Source organism: Cyprinodon tularosa, unplaced genomic scaffold (assembly GCF_016077235.1).
Source record: "Cyprinodon tularosa strain WSP-4 unplaced genomic scaffold, ASM1607723v1 ctg329, whole genome shotgun sequence".
Lineage (NCBI taxonomy): Eukaryota > Metazoa > Chordata > Actinopteri > Cyprinodontiformes > Cyprinodontidae > Cyprinodon > Cyprinodon tularosa.
Genome location: NW_024039040.1, coordinates 224,837 through 239,370, shown reverse-complemented (window position 1 = coordinate 239,370; position 14,534 = coordinate 224,837). Strand labels below are relative to the sequence as shown.

The following is a 14,534-nucleotide window of genomic DNA, read 5'->3' as shown; positions in this document are numbered from 1 at the left end:
CTAAGACTGCTTATATGAATGCTACATTGAAGAGACTGGAATTAGCTCCCTATTTTAACATTAGGCATATTTGGTGGGGAAGGTTGAAGAAAGGCAATCTTTAATGTTTCTGACCTATGAAACAATTAGACACATTGAATATGACAGAATGAAAGAACGTTCAATTAACTTGGCTAGTACTTTAGGAAGAACTCGCCTTTTGTCGAAGCTTTATTTAATCCTTTTGGGTAAAGTGGTCATTAATGCAAGACAGTTTCAGCGACCGTCTATTCTTTTGTTGTCTCTTTGATTTGCTCTTTGCTACTGGTCAAAAAAGGCTGGGAGGTAAACACATTGAGAAAGGTGAATGGACCCTTCAACCTTCAATAGTTAAACTGATTTTGAAGTTTTGCATTTTAACTGATTAAATATGTATAGCTTTCTTAAGACTGCTTATATGAATGCTACAGTGAAGAGACTGGAATTAGCTCCCTATTTTAACATTAGGCATATTTGGTGGGGAAGGTTGAAGAAATGCAATCTTTAATGTTTCTGACCTATGAAACAATTAGACACATTGAATATGACAGAATGAAAGAACGTTCAATTCACTTGGCTAGTACTTTAGGAAGAACTTGCCTTTTGTCGAAGCTTTATTTAACCCTTCGGGGTAAAGTGGTCATTAATGCAAGACAGTTTCAGCGACTGGCTGATCTATTGTTGTCTCTTTCCAATTAGCGCATTTCTACAAATACATAATAAATTGACTCTGGTGGGACTCGAACCCACAACCTTTGAATTGCTTTCAGTATCTAGAAGTCCAATGCGCTATCCATTGCGCCACAGAGCCCTGTGTCACATGTTTTTTGATGTGTTGAAATTTTTGACAAAATCCCTATGACATTGCAGGGCCTACACTTGAATGTATCTGCATTACGGAGTTGTATTTTTATTTGCTCTTTGCTACTGGTCAAAAAAGGCTGGGAAGTAAACACATTGAGAAAGGTGAATGGACACTTCAACCTTCAATTGTTAAACTGATTTTGAAGTTTTGCATTTTAAATGATTAAATATGTATAGCTTTCTTAAGACTGCTTATATGAATGCTACATTGAAGAGACTTGAATTCGCTCCCTATTTTAACAGTAGGCATATTTGGTGGGGAAGGTTGAAGAAAGGCAATCTTTAATGTTTCTGAACTATGAAACAATTAGACACATTGAATATGACATAATGAAAGAACGTTCAATTCACTTGGCTAGTACTTTAGGAAGAACTTGCCTTTTGTCAAAGCTTTATTTAATCCTTTGGGGTAAAGTGGTCATTAATGCAAGACAGTTTCAGCGACTGTCTGATCTATTGTTGTTTCTTTCCAATGTAGCGCATTTCTACAAATACATAATAACGTGACTCTGGTGGGACTCGAACCCACAACCTTTGAATTGCTTTCGGTATCTAGAAGTCCAATGCGCTATCCATTGCGCCACAGAGCCCTGTGTCCCACGTTTTTTGACGTTTTGAAATTTTCGACAAAATCCCTATGACATTGCAGGGCCTACAATTGAATGTATCTGCATTACGGAGTTGTATTTTGATTTGCTCTTTGCTACTGGTCAAAAAACGCTTGGAGGTAAACACATTGAGAAAGGTGAATGGACCCTTCAACCTTCAATTGTTAAACTGATTTGGAAGTTTTGCATTTTAACTGATTAAATATGTATAGCTTTCCTAAGACTGCTTATATGAATGCTACATTGAAGAGACTGGAATTAGCTCCCTATTTTAACATTAGGCATATTTGGTGGGGAAGGTTGAAGAAATGCAATCTTTAATGTTTCTGACCTATGAAACAATTAGACACATTGAATATGACAGAATGAAAGAACGTTCAATTAACTTGGCTAGTACTTTAGGAAGAACTCGCCTTTTGTCGAAGCTTTATTTAATCCTTTTGGGTAAAGTGGTCATTAATGCAAGACAGTTTCAGCGACTGTCTATTCTTTTGTTGTCTCTTTGATTTGCTCTTTGCTACTGGTCAAAAAAGGCTGGGAGGTAAACACATTGAGAAAGGTGAATGGACCCTTCAACCTTCAATAGTTAAACTGATTTTGAAGTTTTGCATTTTAACTGATTAAATATGTATAGCTTTCTTAAGACTGCTTATATGAATGCTACAGTGAAGAGACTGGAATTAGCTCCCTATTTTAACATTAGGCATATTTGGTGGGGAAGGTTGAAGAAATGCAATCTTTAATGTTTCTGACCTATGAAACAATTAGACACATTGAATATGACAGAATGAAAGAACGTTCAATTCACTTGGCTAGTACTTTAGGAAGAACTTGCCTTTTGTCGAAGCTTTATTTAACCCTTCGGGGTAAAGTGGTCATTAATGCAAGACAGTTTCAGCGACTGGCTGATCTATGGTTGTCTCTTTCCAATTAGCGCATTTCTACAAATACATAATAAATCGACTCTGGTGGGACTCGAACCCACAACCTTTGAATTGCTTTCAGTATCTAGAAGTCCAATGCGCTATCCATTGCGCCACAGAGCCCTGTGTCACACGTTTTTTGATGTGTTGAAATTTTCGACGAAATCCCTATGACGTTGCAGGGCCTACAATTGAATGTATCTGCATGACGGAGTTGTATTTTGATTTGCTCTTTGCTACTGGTCAAAAAAGGCTGGGAGGTAAACACATTGAGAAAGGTGAATGGACCCTTCAACCTTCAATTGTTAAACTGATTTGGAAGTTTTGCATTTTAACTGATTAAATATGTATAGCTTTCCTAAGACTGCTTATATGAATGCTACATTGAAGAGACTGGAATTAGCTCCCTATTTTAACATTAGGCATATTTCGTGGGGAAGGTTGAAGAAGCTTTATTTAATCCTTTGGGGTAAAGTGGTCCTTAATGCAAGACAGTTTCAGCGACTGGCTGATAGTATCTAGGCATATTTTAACATTAGGCATATTTGGTGGGGAAGGTTGAAGAAAGGCAATCTTTAATGTTTCTGACCTATGAAACAATTAGACACATTGAATATGACAGAATGAAAGAACGTTCAATTAACTTGGCTAGTACTTTATGAAGAACTTGCCTTTTGTCGAAGCTTTATTTAATCCTTTGGGGTAAAGTGGTCATTAATGCAAGACAGTTTCAGCGACTGTCTAATCTATTGTTGTCTCTTTCCAATTTAGCGCATTTCTGCAAATACACAATAAAGCAACTCTGGTGGGACTCGAACCCACAACCTTTGAATTGCTTTCAATATCTAGAAGTCCTATGCGCTATCCATTGCGCCACAGAGCCCTGTGTTGCATGTTTTTTGACGTGTTGAAATTTTGGCAAAATCCCTATGACATTGCAGGGCCTACAATTGAATGTATCTGCATTACAGACTTGTATTTTGTTTTGCTCTTTGCTACTGGTCAAACAAGGCTCGGAGGTAAACACATTGAGAAAGGTTGAATGGACCCTTCAACCTTCATTTGTTAAAATGATTTGGAAGTTTTGCATTTTAACTGATTAAATATGTATAGCTTTCTTAAGACTGCTTATATGAATGCTACATTGAAGAGACTGGAATTAGCTCCATATTTTAACATTAGGCATATTTGGTGGGGAAGGTTGAAGAAGCTTTATTTAATCCTTTGGGGTAAAGTGGTCATTAATGCAAGACAGTTTCAGCGACTGTCTTATCTATTGTTGTCTTTTTCCAATGTAGCGCATTTCTGCAAATACATAATAAAGCGACTCTGGTGGGACTCGAACCCACAACCTTTGAATTGCTTTCAGTATCTAGAAGTCCAATGCGCTATCCATTGTGCCACAGAGCCCTGTGTCACACGTTTTTTGATGTGTTGAAATTTTCGACAAAATCCCTATGACATTGCAGGGCCTACAATTCAATGTATCTGCATTACAGAGTTGTATTTTGATTTGCTTTTTGCTACTGGTCAAAAAAGGCTCGGAGGTAAACACATTGAGAAAGGTTGAATGGACCCTTCAACCTTCATTTGTTAAACTGATTTGGAAGTTTTGCATTTTAACTGATTAAATATGTATAGCTTTCTTAAGACTGCTTATATGAATGCTACATTGAAGAGACTGGAATTAGCTCCCTATTTTAACATTAGGCATATTTGGTGGGGAAGGTTGAAGAAAGGCAATCTTTATTGTTTCTGAACTATGAAACAATTAGACACATTGAATATGACAGAATGAAACAACGCTCAATTCACTTGGCTAGTACTTTAGGAAGAACTTGCCTTTTGTCGAAGCTTTATTTAATCCTTTGGGGTAAAGTGGTCATTCATGCAAGACAGTTTCAGCGACTGGCTGATCTATTGTTGTCTCTTTCCAATGTAGTGCATTTCTGCAAATACACAATAAAGCGACTCTGGTGGGACTCAAACCATAACGTTTGAATTGCTTTCAGTATCTAGAAGTCCAATGCGCTATCCATTGCGCCACAGAGCCCTGTGTCACACGTTTTTTGACGTGTTGAAATTTTCGACAAAATCCCTATGACATTGCAGGGCCTACAATTGAATGTATCTGCATTACAGACTTGTATTTTGATTTGCTCTTTGCTACTGGTCAAAAAAGGCTGGGAGGTAAACACATTGAGAAAGGTGAATGGACCCTTCAACTTTCAATTGTTAAAATGATTTGGAAGTTTTGCATTTTAACTGATTAAATATGTATAGCTTTCTTAAGACTGCTTATATGAATGCTACATTGAAGAGACTGGAATTAGCTCCCTATTTTAACATAAGGCATATTTGGTGGGGAAGGTTGAAGAAAGGCAATCTTTAATGTTTCTGAACTATGAAACAATTAGACACATTGAATATGACAGAATGAAAGAACGTTCAATTCACTTGGCTAGTACTTTAGGAAGAACTTGCCTTTTGTCAAAGCTTTAGTTAATCCTTTGGGGTAAAGTGGTCAGTAATGCAAGACAGTTTCAGCGACTGGCTGATCTATTGTTATCTCTTTCCAATGTAGTGCTTGTCTCCTTCATAATAAGGCTACTCAGGTGGGACTCAAACCCACAACCTTTGAATTGCTTTCAGTATCTAGAAGTCGAACGCACTATCCAATTCCCCTTAGAGCCGTGTGCTACACGAAATACCGGTGTTACGTCGACCTTGGTTTCCCCATCAGATACGGTTTCCCCTGCATCCCCGCGCTGCGCAGGTGGCACGATTCACCGCTCAAGTGACAGGAAACGCGCATGCTCGCTAAAGGCACTTAACAGCCGCCCTGTGCTCGCGCCACGGGGGAACTACAGAGAACGTGAACGATCAAATGCTTGTCTATATGGAGAAAGGGAGAAATATGTATGAATGGATGGATAGATGGATGGATGGATGGATAGATAGATGTTGCTGTATCTATAACAACCCAAATACACAGGATTTCAGAATTAGACATCCCCAGTTATTAATTTCATACACTCACCAAATCTGAACGCCTTGTTAAAAAACTTCACACCCACGAGTAGAGGTAATGCAGCCTGATGATATTTACACATCATCAGATACCGTTCCCCCAATGTTAAGAGGAGGGGAACGCTATCTGACAGGGTTTATAGGCCCATCAGATGCCGTTCCCCCCATGTTAAGCAGGGGGGAACTCTATCTGACGGGGTTTATAGGGCCAATTAGATGGTGTTCCTCCCTGATGTCATTTAGGTTGAGTTGCAATACATGCGAAACTCTCTGCAGGTACTTGTCTTTGTCGTCCACTCTATTCAGCTGGCTTTTGAAATACACGGCGAGAAGGTGGGGCCAGGGTGGTGAGTGTTACGGGGGCAAGAAACGCAATAGTTACTTTTATTAGTAACTAGTTACTTTTATTGCAGAGTAACTCCATTAATTTTTGGGTGAAGTAACTATAATTAATTACTTTTTCAAAGTAACATGCCCAACAATGCTTGGCTAGAACTTGAAGAATTTAGCGAGACATTGAACCAACAACTTTTGAATTGCTTTGCATTTCTAGAAAGCCAAATTCACCATCCATTGCACCACAGAGCCATGTGCTACAAGATTGTCACAGGTACAGATCTTTGTCATTCCATGGCCTATAATTCATCCTAGACTTTTTATTGTTGCTATTTGTTATCAGTTAATCAGGTTATGGTAGAAAGTGATGGATTTGAAGCTGAGAAAGTTGAACCAATCCTGCAAGGCTCTAATGGTATACTGAATCTAAAGTTTTTCCTTATAAACAGATTAAATGTGCCTTGAGTTTTTGGCGGCTAGCCAAATGAGTAAATAGAAGTTGCTAGGTTTAGGTGTTTAATTTTTAAAATATATAATAGGTGTCAGGTTATAAAATGCCCATCAGTTTGTCAACAAAAAGTTCATTGTATCTGCAAGAGTTTTTGAGTTGCTGCTTGCTATTGGTCAAAAAGGCTACAGATTGAGAAAGCTTAATGAACCTTACAATATAGTAGTGTTAGATTAAATTGGAAGTTTTGCATTAAAAAGATTATATAGATATATTGTTTTTATGATTGTTCTATACATATTCTTATATAATGTCATGTTGCCTATTTGTTTCTTCCTTTAGGGTGGCACCGTCATTGGAAGTGCGCGTTGTAAAGAGTTTCGGACCCATGAGGGACGCTTAAAAGCAGCTCATAATCTCGTTCAGCGTGGAATCACTTATCTATGTGTGATCGGTGGAGATGGCAGCTTGACCGGAGCCAACCTGTTTAGAGAAGAGTGGAGTGGCCTATTGAATGAACTGATTGAGCAAGGTGATTGTCCACTCTATCCATTTATTTATTTATTGTTTCCATACCTCATATGTTTCATCAATTTCTATCTTTTTTATCCAGGGCTAATAGATGAAGAGGCAGCCAAAAGTAATTCTGAGCTTCACATTGTCGGGATGGTGGGATCTATCGACAATGACTTTTGTGGTACAGACATGACTATTGGCACTGACTCAGCCTTGCATAGGATCATTGAGGTGGTGGATGCCATCATGACTACAGCTCAGAGGTAAACATATCCTTTTGTGGTAAAAAAATAAAGCCAAAATCTTTGCATTTACATGAATACATTATATTGTTTAGATCAATTTGAACAAATCCCAAATGATGAGACCTTTCTGTTATTTTTTAATTTCTTCTATTTTTTTCAGTCACCAGAGGACATTTGTGCTGGAAGTTATGGGCAGACACTGCGGGTAATTATTTCTTTCAAAAAACATAAATAATTGCCTTATACAATACTCAGACTAATAATTAAAAGGATTCCTAATACTGTTGCAAGCTTTGAGCCTATTTTCTTTGTTGTCAAGGTTATTCTAAGACATATAATGACATATGAAGTCCATCCTGTGATCAATATACACTACTTAATATTTAATATTGAATTCCATTGACAATTTTACATTAAAACAATGTGAATGTTTATGTCTGTGTTCAGATATCTTGCCTTAGTCAGTGCCCTTGCATGTGGAGCAGATTGGGTTTTTATTCCAGAGATGCCTCCAGAAGATGGCTGGGAGGAAAACATGTGTCAAAAACTTTCTGAGGTATCCCCCATGCTTTTTTTTTCTTTTGAAAAGGCTAATGTTTAAAAAAGTTTTCTTAAATATATAAATACACATCTCTTTTATACGCGCTCTGAGTGAGTGAAAACCCCCCAGGAACAAAGTCTGTTGAACAAAGAGCAAGCCTCTTGATCACACATTAAAACTTGATAGTTCTCTAAGAAGAATGAACTTAATAAAGGCTGTTTAAGATTGTTGTTGGTAATGAAAATATCAATCAGATGTTGAGTCTATGATTTAGAATTTCACAATGGTTATTGAAAGATCCATAAAATCACTGCTTTGGTGGGATTTAAAATGTACTACTTATGAATGAAATTATGTTAGGTCACTATAACGCAAAGATGCAAACTTTACCACAGAGTCCATTAGTCGTTTTAAATGAAATATGACCCACAGGTCAGTGATTTAGAAGAGGTTTTAACTTTATATTTTACCAGTCATTTCAATATGGAACACTGCAGTTTTTTGTCTAGTTTAGTCTACTTTTAGTAGAATATAAGATGTTCATTTTAGGGAGACACTGAGATTGGGATCAAGGCCAAATGGGCCAACTAGTGCTACAGAAACATGTTTATAACATAAAACATGTAGCTGTCATTAAACATGTTTCAACAGATTTCTTCCCCCAGATCATCTTGAATTAATGCAACATTTTGAGTCATGGTGATGTAGAGGGGAGTGGCAACCTAGTGGTTAGGGCATAGAGCTTGGAATCCTGAGGTTCTGAGTTTGAACCCCACTCCCGCAGACTGGGTCTCTTGAGCAAGACCCTAAACCCCCGATTGCTCCCTGGGTGCCCCACTGTGGCAGCCCACTGCTCAACAAGGGGATGGGTTAAATGCAGAGGTAAATTTCTCTGATATGAGATGAATAAAGTTCAGTTATTAGAACAAATTGTTTTACAGAACCAGTCTGTGTTGTACTATTTGCCTTTATGCATGATAGTTAAACGACGCATCTGTTATGCTTCTAAGTATAGATCTGGGAGCAATGGTTTCATTTCATCTCTTGAAGAAAGAGAAAAAACTTGTTCAATTCTGAAATTGCATACAATAAATATTACATGTAAAAAAAAAAAAAAAAAAAAAATATATATATATATATATATATATATATATATATATATATATATATATATATATATATATATATATATATATATATATATAATTTAAACGGGGTAGTTTGATTTTTTTTTTTTTACATTGGTGCTATTATAATTTTTCTGTAAATTTAATTTTGCATTTGCTACCATTTAGAGTCGATCTCGGGGTTCCAGGTTGAACATTATAATAGTAGCTGAAGGAGCCATTGACAGACAAGGACAACACATTACCTCTGATTTAGTGAAGCATGTGAGTAAAGCTCAGTCTTTGACTGATGCAGAGGGGAACCATAAGCTGGAGAACCTGGTGGAAATTTATGGTTCTCAAACAATAAACATCAAACAATTTCAGTCCACACGGGATGCTTATCACACTTTCACAAAATCTGACAAATTACCGATGTCAGCTGTCAAAGAACCGTTTTTTTCCTGACATCTTCCTCCTCTGTTCAGTCCAGCTTGTGGCACTGCAAAACGTTTTCTGTCATGTTTTCAAATGTTGTGATTTTTATATTTCTCTAGAACCGTGCTGATAAGAAAAGGCTGAACATTATTATTGTAGCCGAGGGTGCCATTGATAGCCACAACAAGGCAATAACCCCCGACTATATCAAGGATGTAAGTATGGTCGGGAAGCCTCGTCTCCTTGATGGATGCTCCAATTCTCCCTCATAAGCATGGGTTTTTCTTCTTGTCATGGTGATGGTTTACTGCAAATTGGAAACGTGCCACATTTTATGCTTCACATGTGGTAATTTCTGAGAAAACGTGCACGTTTTATTACATTTTTCTTATTTTCATTATACTTTTTTTCTGTTCTCACGTTTCCTTGTTTCAGCCCTACCGTCGCTCTTAGGTTGACCTTGCATGTGCATTATTTAGCACACATCAACATGACAGGGGATGTTTTGCATGATTTCTCCTCTGTTATTTTATTTTATTCTTGGTCCTTGGTACTTTTTTTGTTTTTATATTTTTTTTTTTCATTTCCCGAAGTTATAAAGTTTTACAAAGTATAGACTAAGACAATGTTTAGCACTCCGAATGAAAGCGCAATGAATGTTTACGTTGGAACATGTGATACATTCTTTAGATTTAAGTATTTTATACCATTTTACTCACAATTTATATATTCTCTTAATATATTATGTCTCTATAAATAGCTGGTAGTGAGCCAGCTTGGTTTTGACACCAGGGTCACTATCTTGGGCCATGTTCAGAGAGGGGGAACTCCATCTGCCTTTGACAGGATTTTGGTAAGTCATTTTAAGTCAAATACACAAGGCTATATTTTTACTTTTGGGAAGATGGATTGGTATATGAGGCAAAATCACTCTTTAAATTGATTTACAGGCTAGCCGTATGGGCGTTGAGGCAGTTTTGGCATTGCTGGAAGCGTCTACCGACACCCCTGCTTGTGTTGTGTCACTAGTTGGGAACCAGGCTGTTCGACTGCCACTTATGGAGTGTGTTCAGATGGTAAGTTTGCTTGTGCATGTGGACACAGGGTATGCAGAGTTGGCTGGTGGTCCCCATGTTTATGGCTGTTCACTCAGAAGGCTCAATGTGCTTTTCAAAGAACTAGAGAGAGGAAGAAGTCTAAACCGGATAGTGAAGGCATTTCAACTGCTGAATTATGTAAGGTTTAGCCAACCGTGTTGCTTGATTGTGTGATATAATGATATCAGACAATATGTGTAAACAGCTGACTGAGAAGTGCAGCATCACATCTATTTCTTAATTAACACATATGAGACAGGTTGCAATGCAATGAGGCAAGGCAATGACACACATATCACTGAGCTTCAGACAACAGTAGTTCCTTTAAAAGTCATAACATTATAATAGAACTGAACTGAGACCTTGTTCTTTAGTAGATGTGTGTCACTCTTCAGAATGGAACACGCAGTGCTAACACTCCATATGTATTTATAGATCCTGCTGAGTTCCAATCTACACCTCTTTTGTTTTTTGCAATGCCAACCTTATATTTGAAACCTCGCACTTGCACAGAACATGTTAAACGTGAATGAGAATGAAAGGCAAAAGGCAGCATCAAAGGAGGTTTATTAATGTGTTGTGAAAGAGCCTAGGATGTGTATTAAAAGAAGTAGTTGATTTAATTACACTGAATTTCTGTTGGTTAATTGCAAAAGAAATATAAATAGTTGCAACATTATTATGAGTCAGAAAAAACAATGGCCATTTCTCAATTCACAAGAATACGGTGCTTGATGAGACAGCTGTCAATCTTGATGAACAAGAGAATGGACAAGTCTGCTCTGATGCAAGCTTGGTAAAGAGGGTGGGGAGGAGAAAAACATCCAGGGACTTTGTCTGTTCTTGGTCTTGTTTTTTTGTGAATGGGAACAGTACTAGGACTGAGGCAAATGACATTTCACAAGCACACGGGCACATGAGAATGCCCAAATACACATATTGAGAAACGGCCAATATATATATTAAAAAACAAAACAGATAAACTCTAAACTTGTTATTAAGTCAACAGAATAAAAGAGAGCTCATACAGTTATAAGAGCTTAACTAACATCTACTGCATATCTAGAGGGGGAAAGACGGGGTGAAGACAAGGCCAAGGACATCATCTATAGGAGAACATGAAGCTGTTAGCAGCAGTAGGCTATCTAATAACCGCCCTTAGGAAGGTGTCACAGGTAAATGGAAATCCTGGTCAGAATTACCTTCTAAGAAGAGAAAAAAAACAGACAGAGCATAAAGTCAATTTTCTTTCATAACAGTAGTTAATACAAAATTGTAGAGTAGTCCAAGAATGTGCCAGAAAGAGGGAAAAGAGTCTATGTCCTTCCAGCAGCACAAGCCTGTGGAGCATAAGAAATAGCCTGAAATACCCTAAGCAAGTTTACACACAAAAGTCCAACTAGATGCTGAATGCATTTGTTTTTTGCTTAAACAGCTATTTTTTGTTTTGTCACCAGACTCAAGAGGTACAGAAAGCCATGGATGAGAAGAAATTTGATGAGGCAGTGAGACTCCGTGGGAGGTAGGTTGGATAGAAATTTTGCATCTAATAAATATCAGACCAATGGAATACTTTTATTCGGCAACGGCAGGGAAGATTTTCAAAGCTGATGGAAATATAGACAGACTTGAGTGCAGCTTTTAGTAGCCATATAAAGCTCAGGACTGGGGCGAGGTTCACCTCCAATCATGAAAATGGTGCTTAAAATGTAAAACCAGAGTTATAATGGAATGGCTTAGATTAGGTTTTACTGATCTGTGTAAATAGGGTATTCAAAATGACCAGGCATTGTTGCCAACAAATGTATGGCAACCTTTTTTAAGCATATCGTACATCCCAGGTTGCTCCAGAACTGCACATCCACCCACATAAAATATTTAGAAATCCTCTCTAATGAACGGGTGGAAGCAGAACTGTCGAGCATGCAGGGAAGTTTAGGGTGTCAACTGTGATTGACAGTGAAACACCTGCACACATCACAATCATGATGATTATCATTTTGCAATGGAGAGGTCAGGACACTCTCCATCTTCTTTTAATGAGATATCGAAAATGCGGGAAAGAGAGGAAAGTTTTTTTGGAGGAATCCAGCACCCTTGAACTGTACTTGTTTGAGCCACTGGTTCGGAGATTCTGTGTGGCTGTTTCCTCTCCACATACAGTGTTTCTTGTGGGGATCTTCAATAATTTCCCAAACCAAACACTCTTGATAAACAAGAATATATACCGTTATTACCCAATGTTACAACAATAATCCAAAAGGTTTGTCTTAGATCAGAATGCCTGGACACTTCCTTTTGTCCAACTGTGATGCATTTTTTTATTTTTTTTATTTTTTTTCAAAATTACTATTATTCTTTTTATAGCTTTTAGGTCAGATGAGTGACTGAGACAGGACCAATGTCATATTAGACTGGGCAAATTACACAGACTTGTTTTTACCAATTTTAATGCGTTTACTATTTATTGTTAACCCCTTGAACCCTACGGACCCACCGGCGGGTCCAGCTGCTACATGACCTCGTAATTTTACCAAACCCCCAGTATTGATGTAAAAAACATATTTGGCACAGTTTGGTGACATTTATGGATAAATGTGCCAAAATGGCCTCTCCGCCTAAGAAATTTCTCACTAATACCATTCTAAAATAAATATGATTCATCTGATTGAGTCCAAATTTGGTATATTTTTACACAACATTTAGATTTGAAAGTCTGTACTACTTTTTTGTGCTATAAATAATATTGCAAGTGGTAGTGTTTTGCAATGTTTATTTCAAAGAAAATTTTGGCGAGGTTCAAAAAATGCAAAATATTTTGTATTTTGTCCCTAATATTTCAGGCAGGGTCAAAGCTACAATGGTGCTGACACCAGAAAACCATTCTATGACATCTTACCTTTACAGATGTACCAAAAGTTTCTTCTTAAATCTAATAGCTTTGAGGCTATAAGTTATTTACTTTTGTGTGTTTTTGTCAGGCAGAAATTTATTTATACCCCCTTAGGGTGTAAGAGGTTAACCTTAAAAATGGCGAGGACTTTGATTTATTTTAATTTCCCGTTACATTTTTTTTTTCTTTTATTGTCATTGAGTCAATAAGTGACAACAAGTATTGCAAATAAGTGAACCATAACTGCCTACGGTGGAGCTGCTGACATCAGTTCTTCTAAATCAGAGTTTTGGTTCATTAAACTTACAGTTATATACACAAAAGCAAGATTTCATCCAATGTGCCGTGAATATTCAAAATAAGATCTTTGACATATAGACTGCCCTACACATCTACACATCTATTTCTATCAAAAAAAAAAGTTCAGCGCTAAGTCGGTCCAATTCAGTTAATTTATATTCTATCAAAGGAAAACCAGCTGATTGCATCGACTCCTTGACTCAAAAGCAATCCCTCACACCAAGCAAGCTTGTGGCAATAGTGGAGAGGGAAAAACTTCCTTTCAACAGGAAGAAACCAGCAGAATCAGGCTCAGTGTGCTCAGTGTGAGCGGCCAGAGCAGACATATAGAAAGAAGCAGAGACACAACTAACTGTCCACCGGCTAAACATGCGGCCCTGGCCAGGAAACACACAGCCAGGCAGACAAGTGGTGCTTGAAAATTATATAAAAAGAAAAAAATGGACATTACTATTTGCTCATCTACTTTACCATCTTGATAAAATAACACAAAGCTTTGGACTGTAAAGTGAGCAAATGTAAAAAAAAAAAAAAAAAGGTTAAGCAGTGTGAATACTTTTCCAAGACAATATGTAAATTTTGTCTTTGTTTTTTTGCTTGTTATATGACTGTAAACTTACTACAATTTTTCAAACTAGAAATCTTTGCCATTATCTAAAAGCTTTAACTCTCTTTTCAATCTGCAGGAGCTTTGAACATAATCTGACCACCTACAGACTGCTTTCCTCTCAGACTGCTCGCACGGATCTCCCAAATGTAAGAACCGCTGCAAATCACAAAAAAAAAAATCCACATTACAAACCTTCCAGACAGTCGTTATTTTAATTATCGTAATGCATCTTTTTCAACAGCTGCTCAGAGATTTGTACATTAGCATAAGGTACCTCCTAATCAGGTGCATCCTGGGTGCTGCAGTCTTTTTTTGACACTAACAAAGTCTCTGTTTTTCTGTGACTGACTTGAGGGAGAGGAAGAGCAGGAGGCAGGGGATGAAGAGCAAACACATGTATGTAATGTATCTGCTTCTGGAGCTTCTACAGGGGTAGCTAGTTCCTGCCTTCCTGCCATTAGTTTCTAGGAAGTTTGCTTGGATAGCTGGTAAAATGTTGGCAAAATTTGTTTGCTGTTTATTTGCATTAAGAAAAATATCTTCAACATCCAAAGGTGGAGA

General features: G+C 37.5%; 1 protein-coding gene and 5 non-coding genes across 9 annotated transcripts in view; 1 reads left to right on the top strand and 5 right to left on the bottom strand.

Moving 5' to 3' along the window:
* Window positions 1–14,534, top strand: part of LOC119788873 (ATP-dependent 6-phosphofructokinase, platelet type-like) — a 76,889-nt gene that overhangs the window by 30,473 nt on the left and 31,882 nt on the right. For 2 of the 4 annotated variants that reach the window (XM_038293574.1, XM_038293572.1), the window contains exons 4-12: window positions 6,570–6,759; window positions 6,841–7,006; window positions 7,149–7,193; window positions 7,436–7,544; window positions 8,825–8,920; window positions 9,834–9,926; window positions 10,024–10,149; window positions 11,628–11,692; window positions 14,050–14,119. In XM_038293574.1, coding sequence (XP_038149502.1) covers window positions 6,570–6,759; window positions 6,841–7,006; window positions 7,149–7,193; window positions 7,436–7,544; window positions 8,825–8,920; window positions 9,834–9,926; window positions 10,024–10,149; window positions 11,628–11,692; window positions 14,050–14,119 — 960 coding nt within the window. Of the gene's footprint in view, window positions 1–6,569; window positions 6,760–6,840; window positions 7,007–7,148; window positions 7,194–7,435; window positions 7,545–8,824; window positions 8,921–9,192; window positions 9,289–9,833; window positions 9,927–10,023; window positions 10,150–11,627; window positions 11,693–14,049; window positions 14,120–14,534 lie in introns of all 4 variants that reach the window. The other 2 variants (XM_038293573.1, XM_038293571.1) reach the window with 1 other exon arrangement.
* Window positions 744–829, bottom strand: trnar-ucu. Its single transcript is given in 2 exon segments — window positions 744–779; window positions 793–829. It is a non-coding gene; the product is annotated as a tRNA-Arg (tRNA).
* Window positions 1,387–1,472, bottom strand: trnar-ucu. The gene is given in 2 exon segments: window positions 1,387–1,422; window positions 1,436–1,472. It is a non-coding gene; the product is annotated as a tRNA-Arg (tRNA).
* Window positions 2,451–2,536, bottom strand: trnar-ucu. Its single transcript is given in 2 exon segments — window positions 2,451–2,486; window positions 2,500–2,536. It is a non-coding gene; the product is annotated as a tRNA-Arg (tRNA).
* Window positions 3,211–3,296, bottom strand: trnar-ucu. Its single transcript is given in 2 exon segments — window positions 3,211–3,246; window positions 3,260–3,296. It is a non-coding gene; the product is annotated as a tRNA-Arg (tRNA).
* On the bottom strand, window positions 3,738–3,823 carry trnar-ucu. Its single transcript is given in 2 exon segments — window positions 3,738–3,773; window positions 3,787–3,823. It is a non-coding gene; the product is annotated as a tRNA-Arg (tRNA).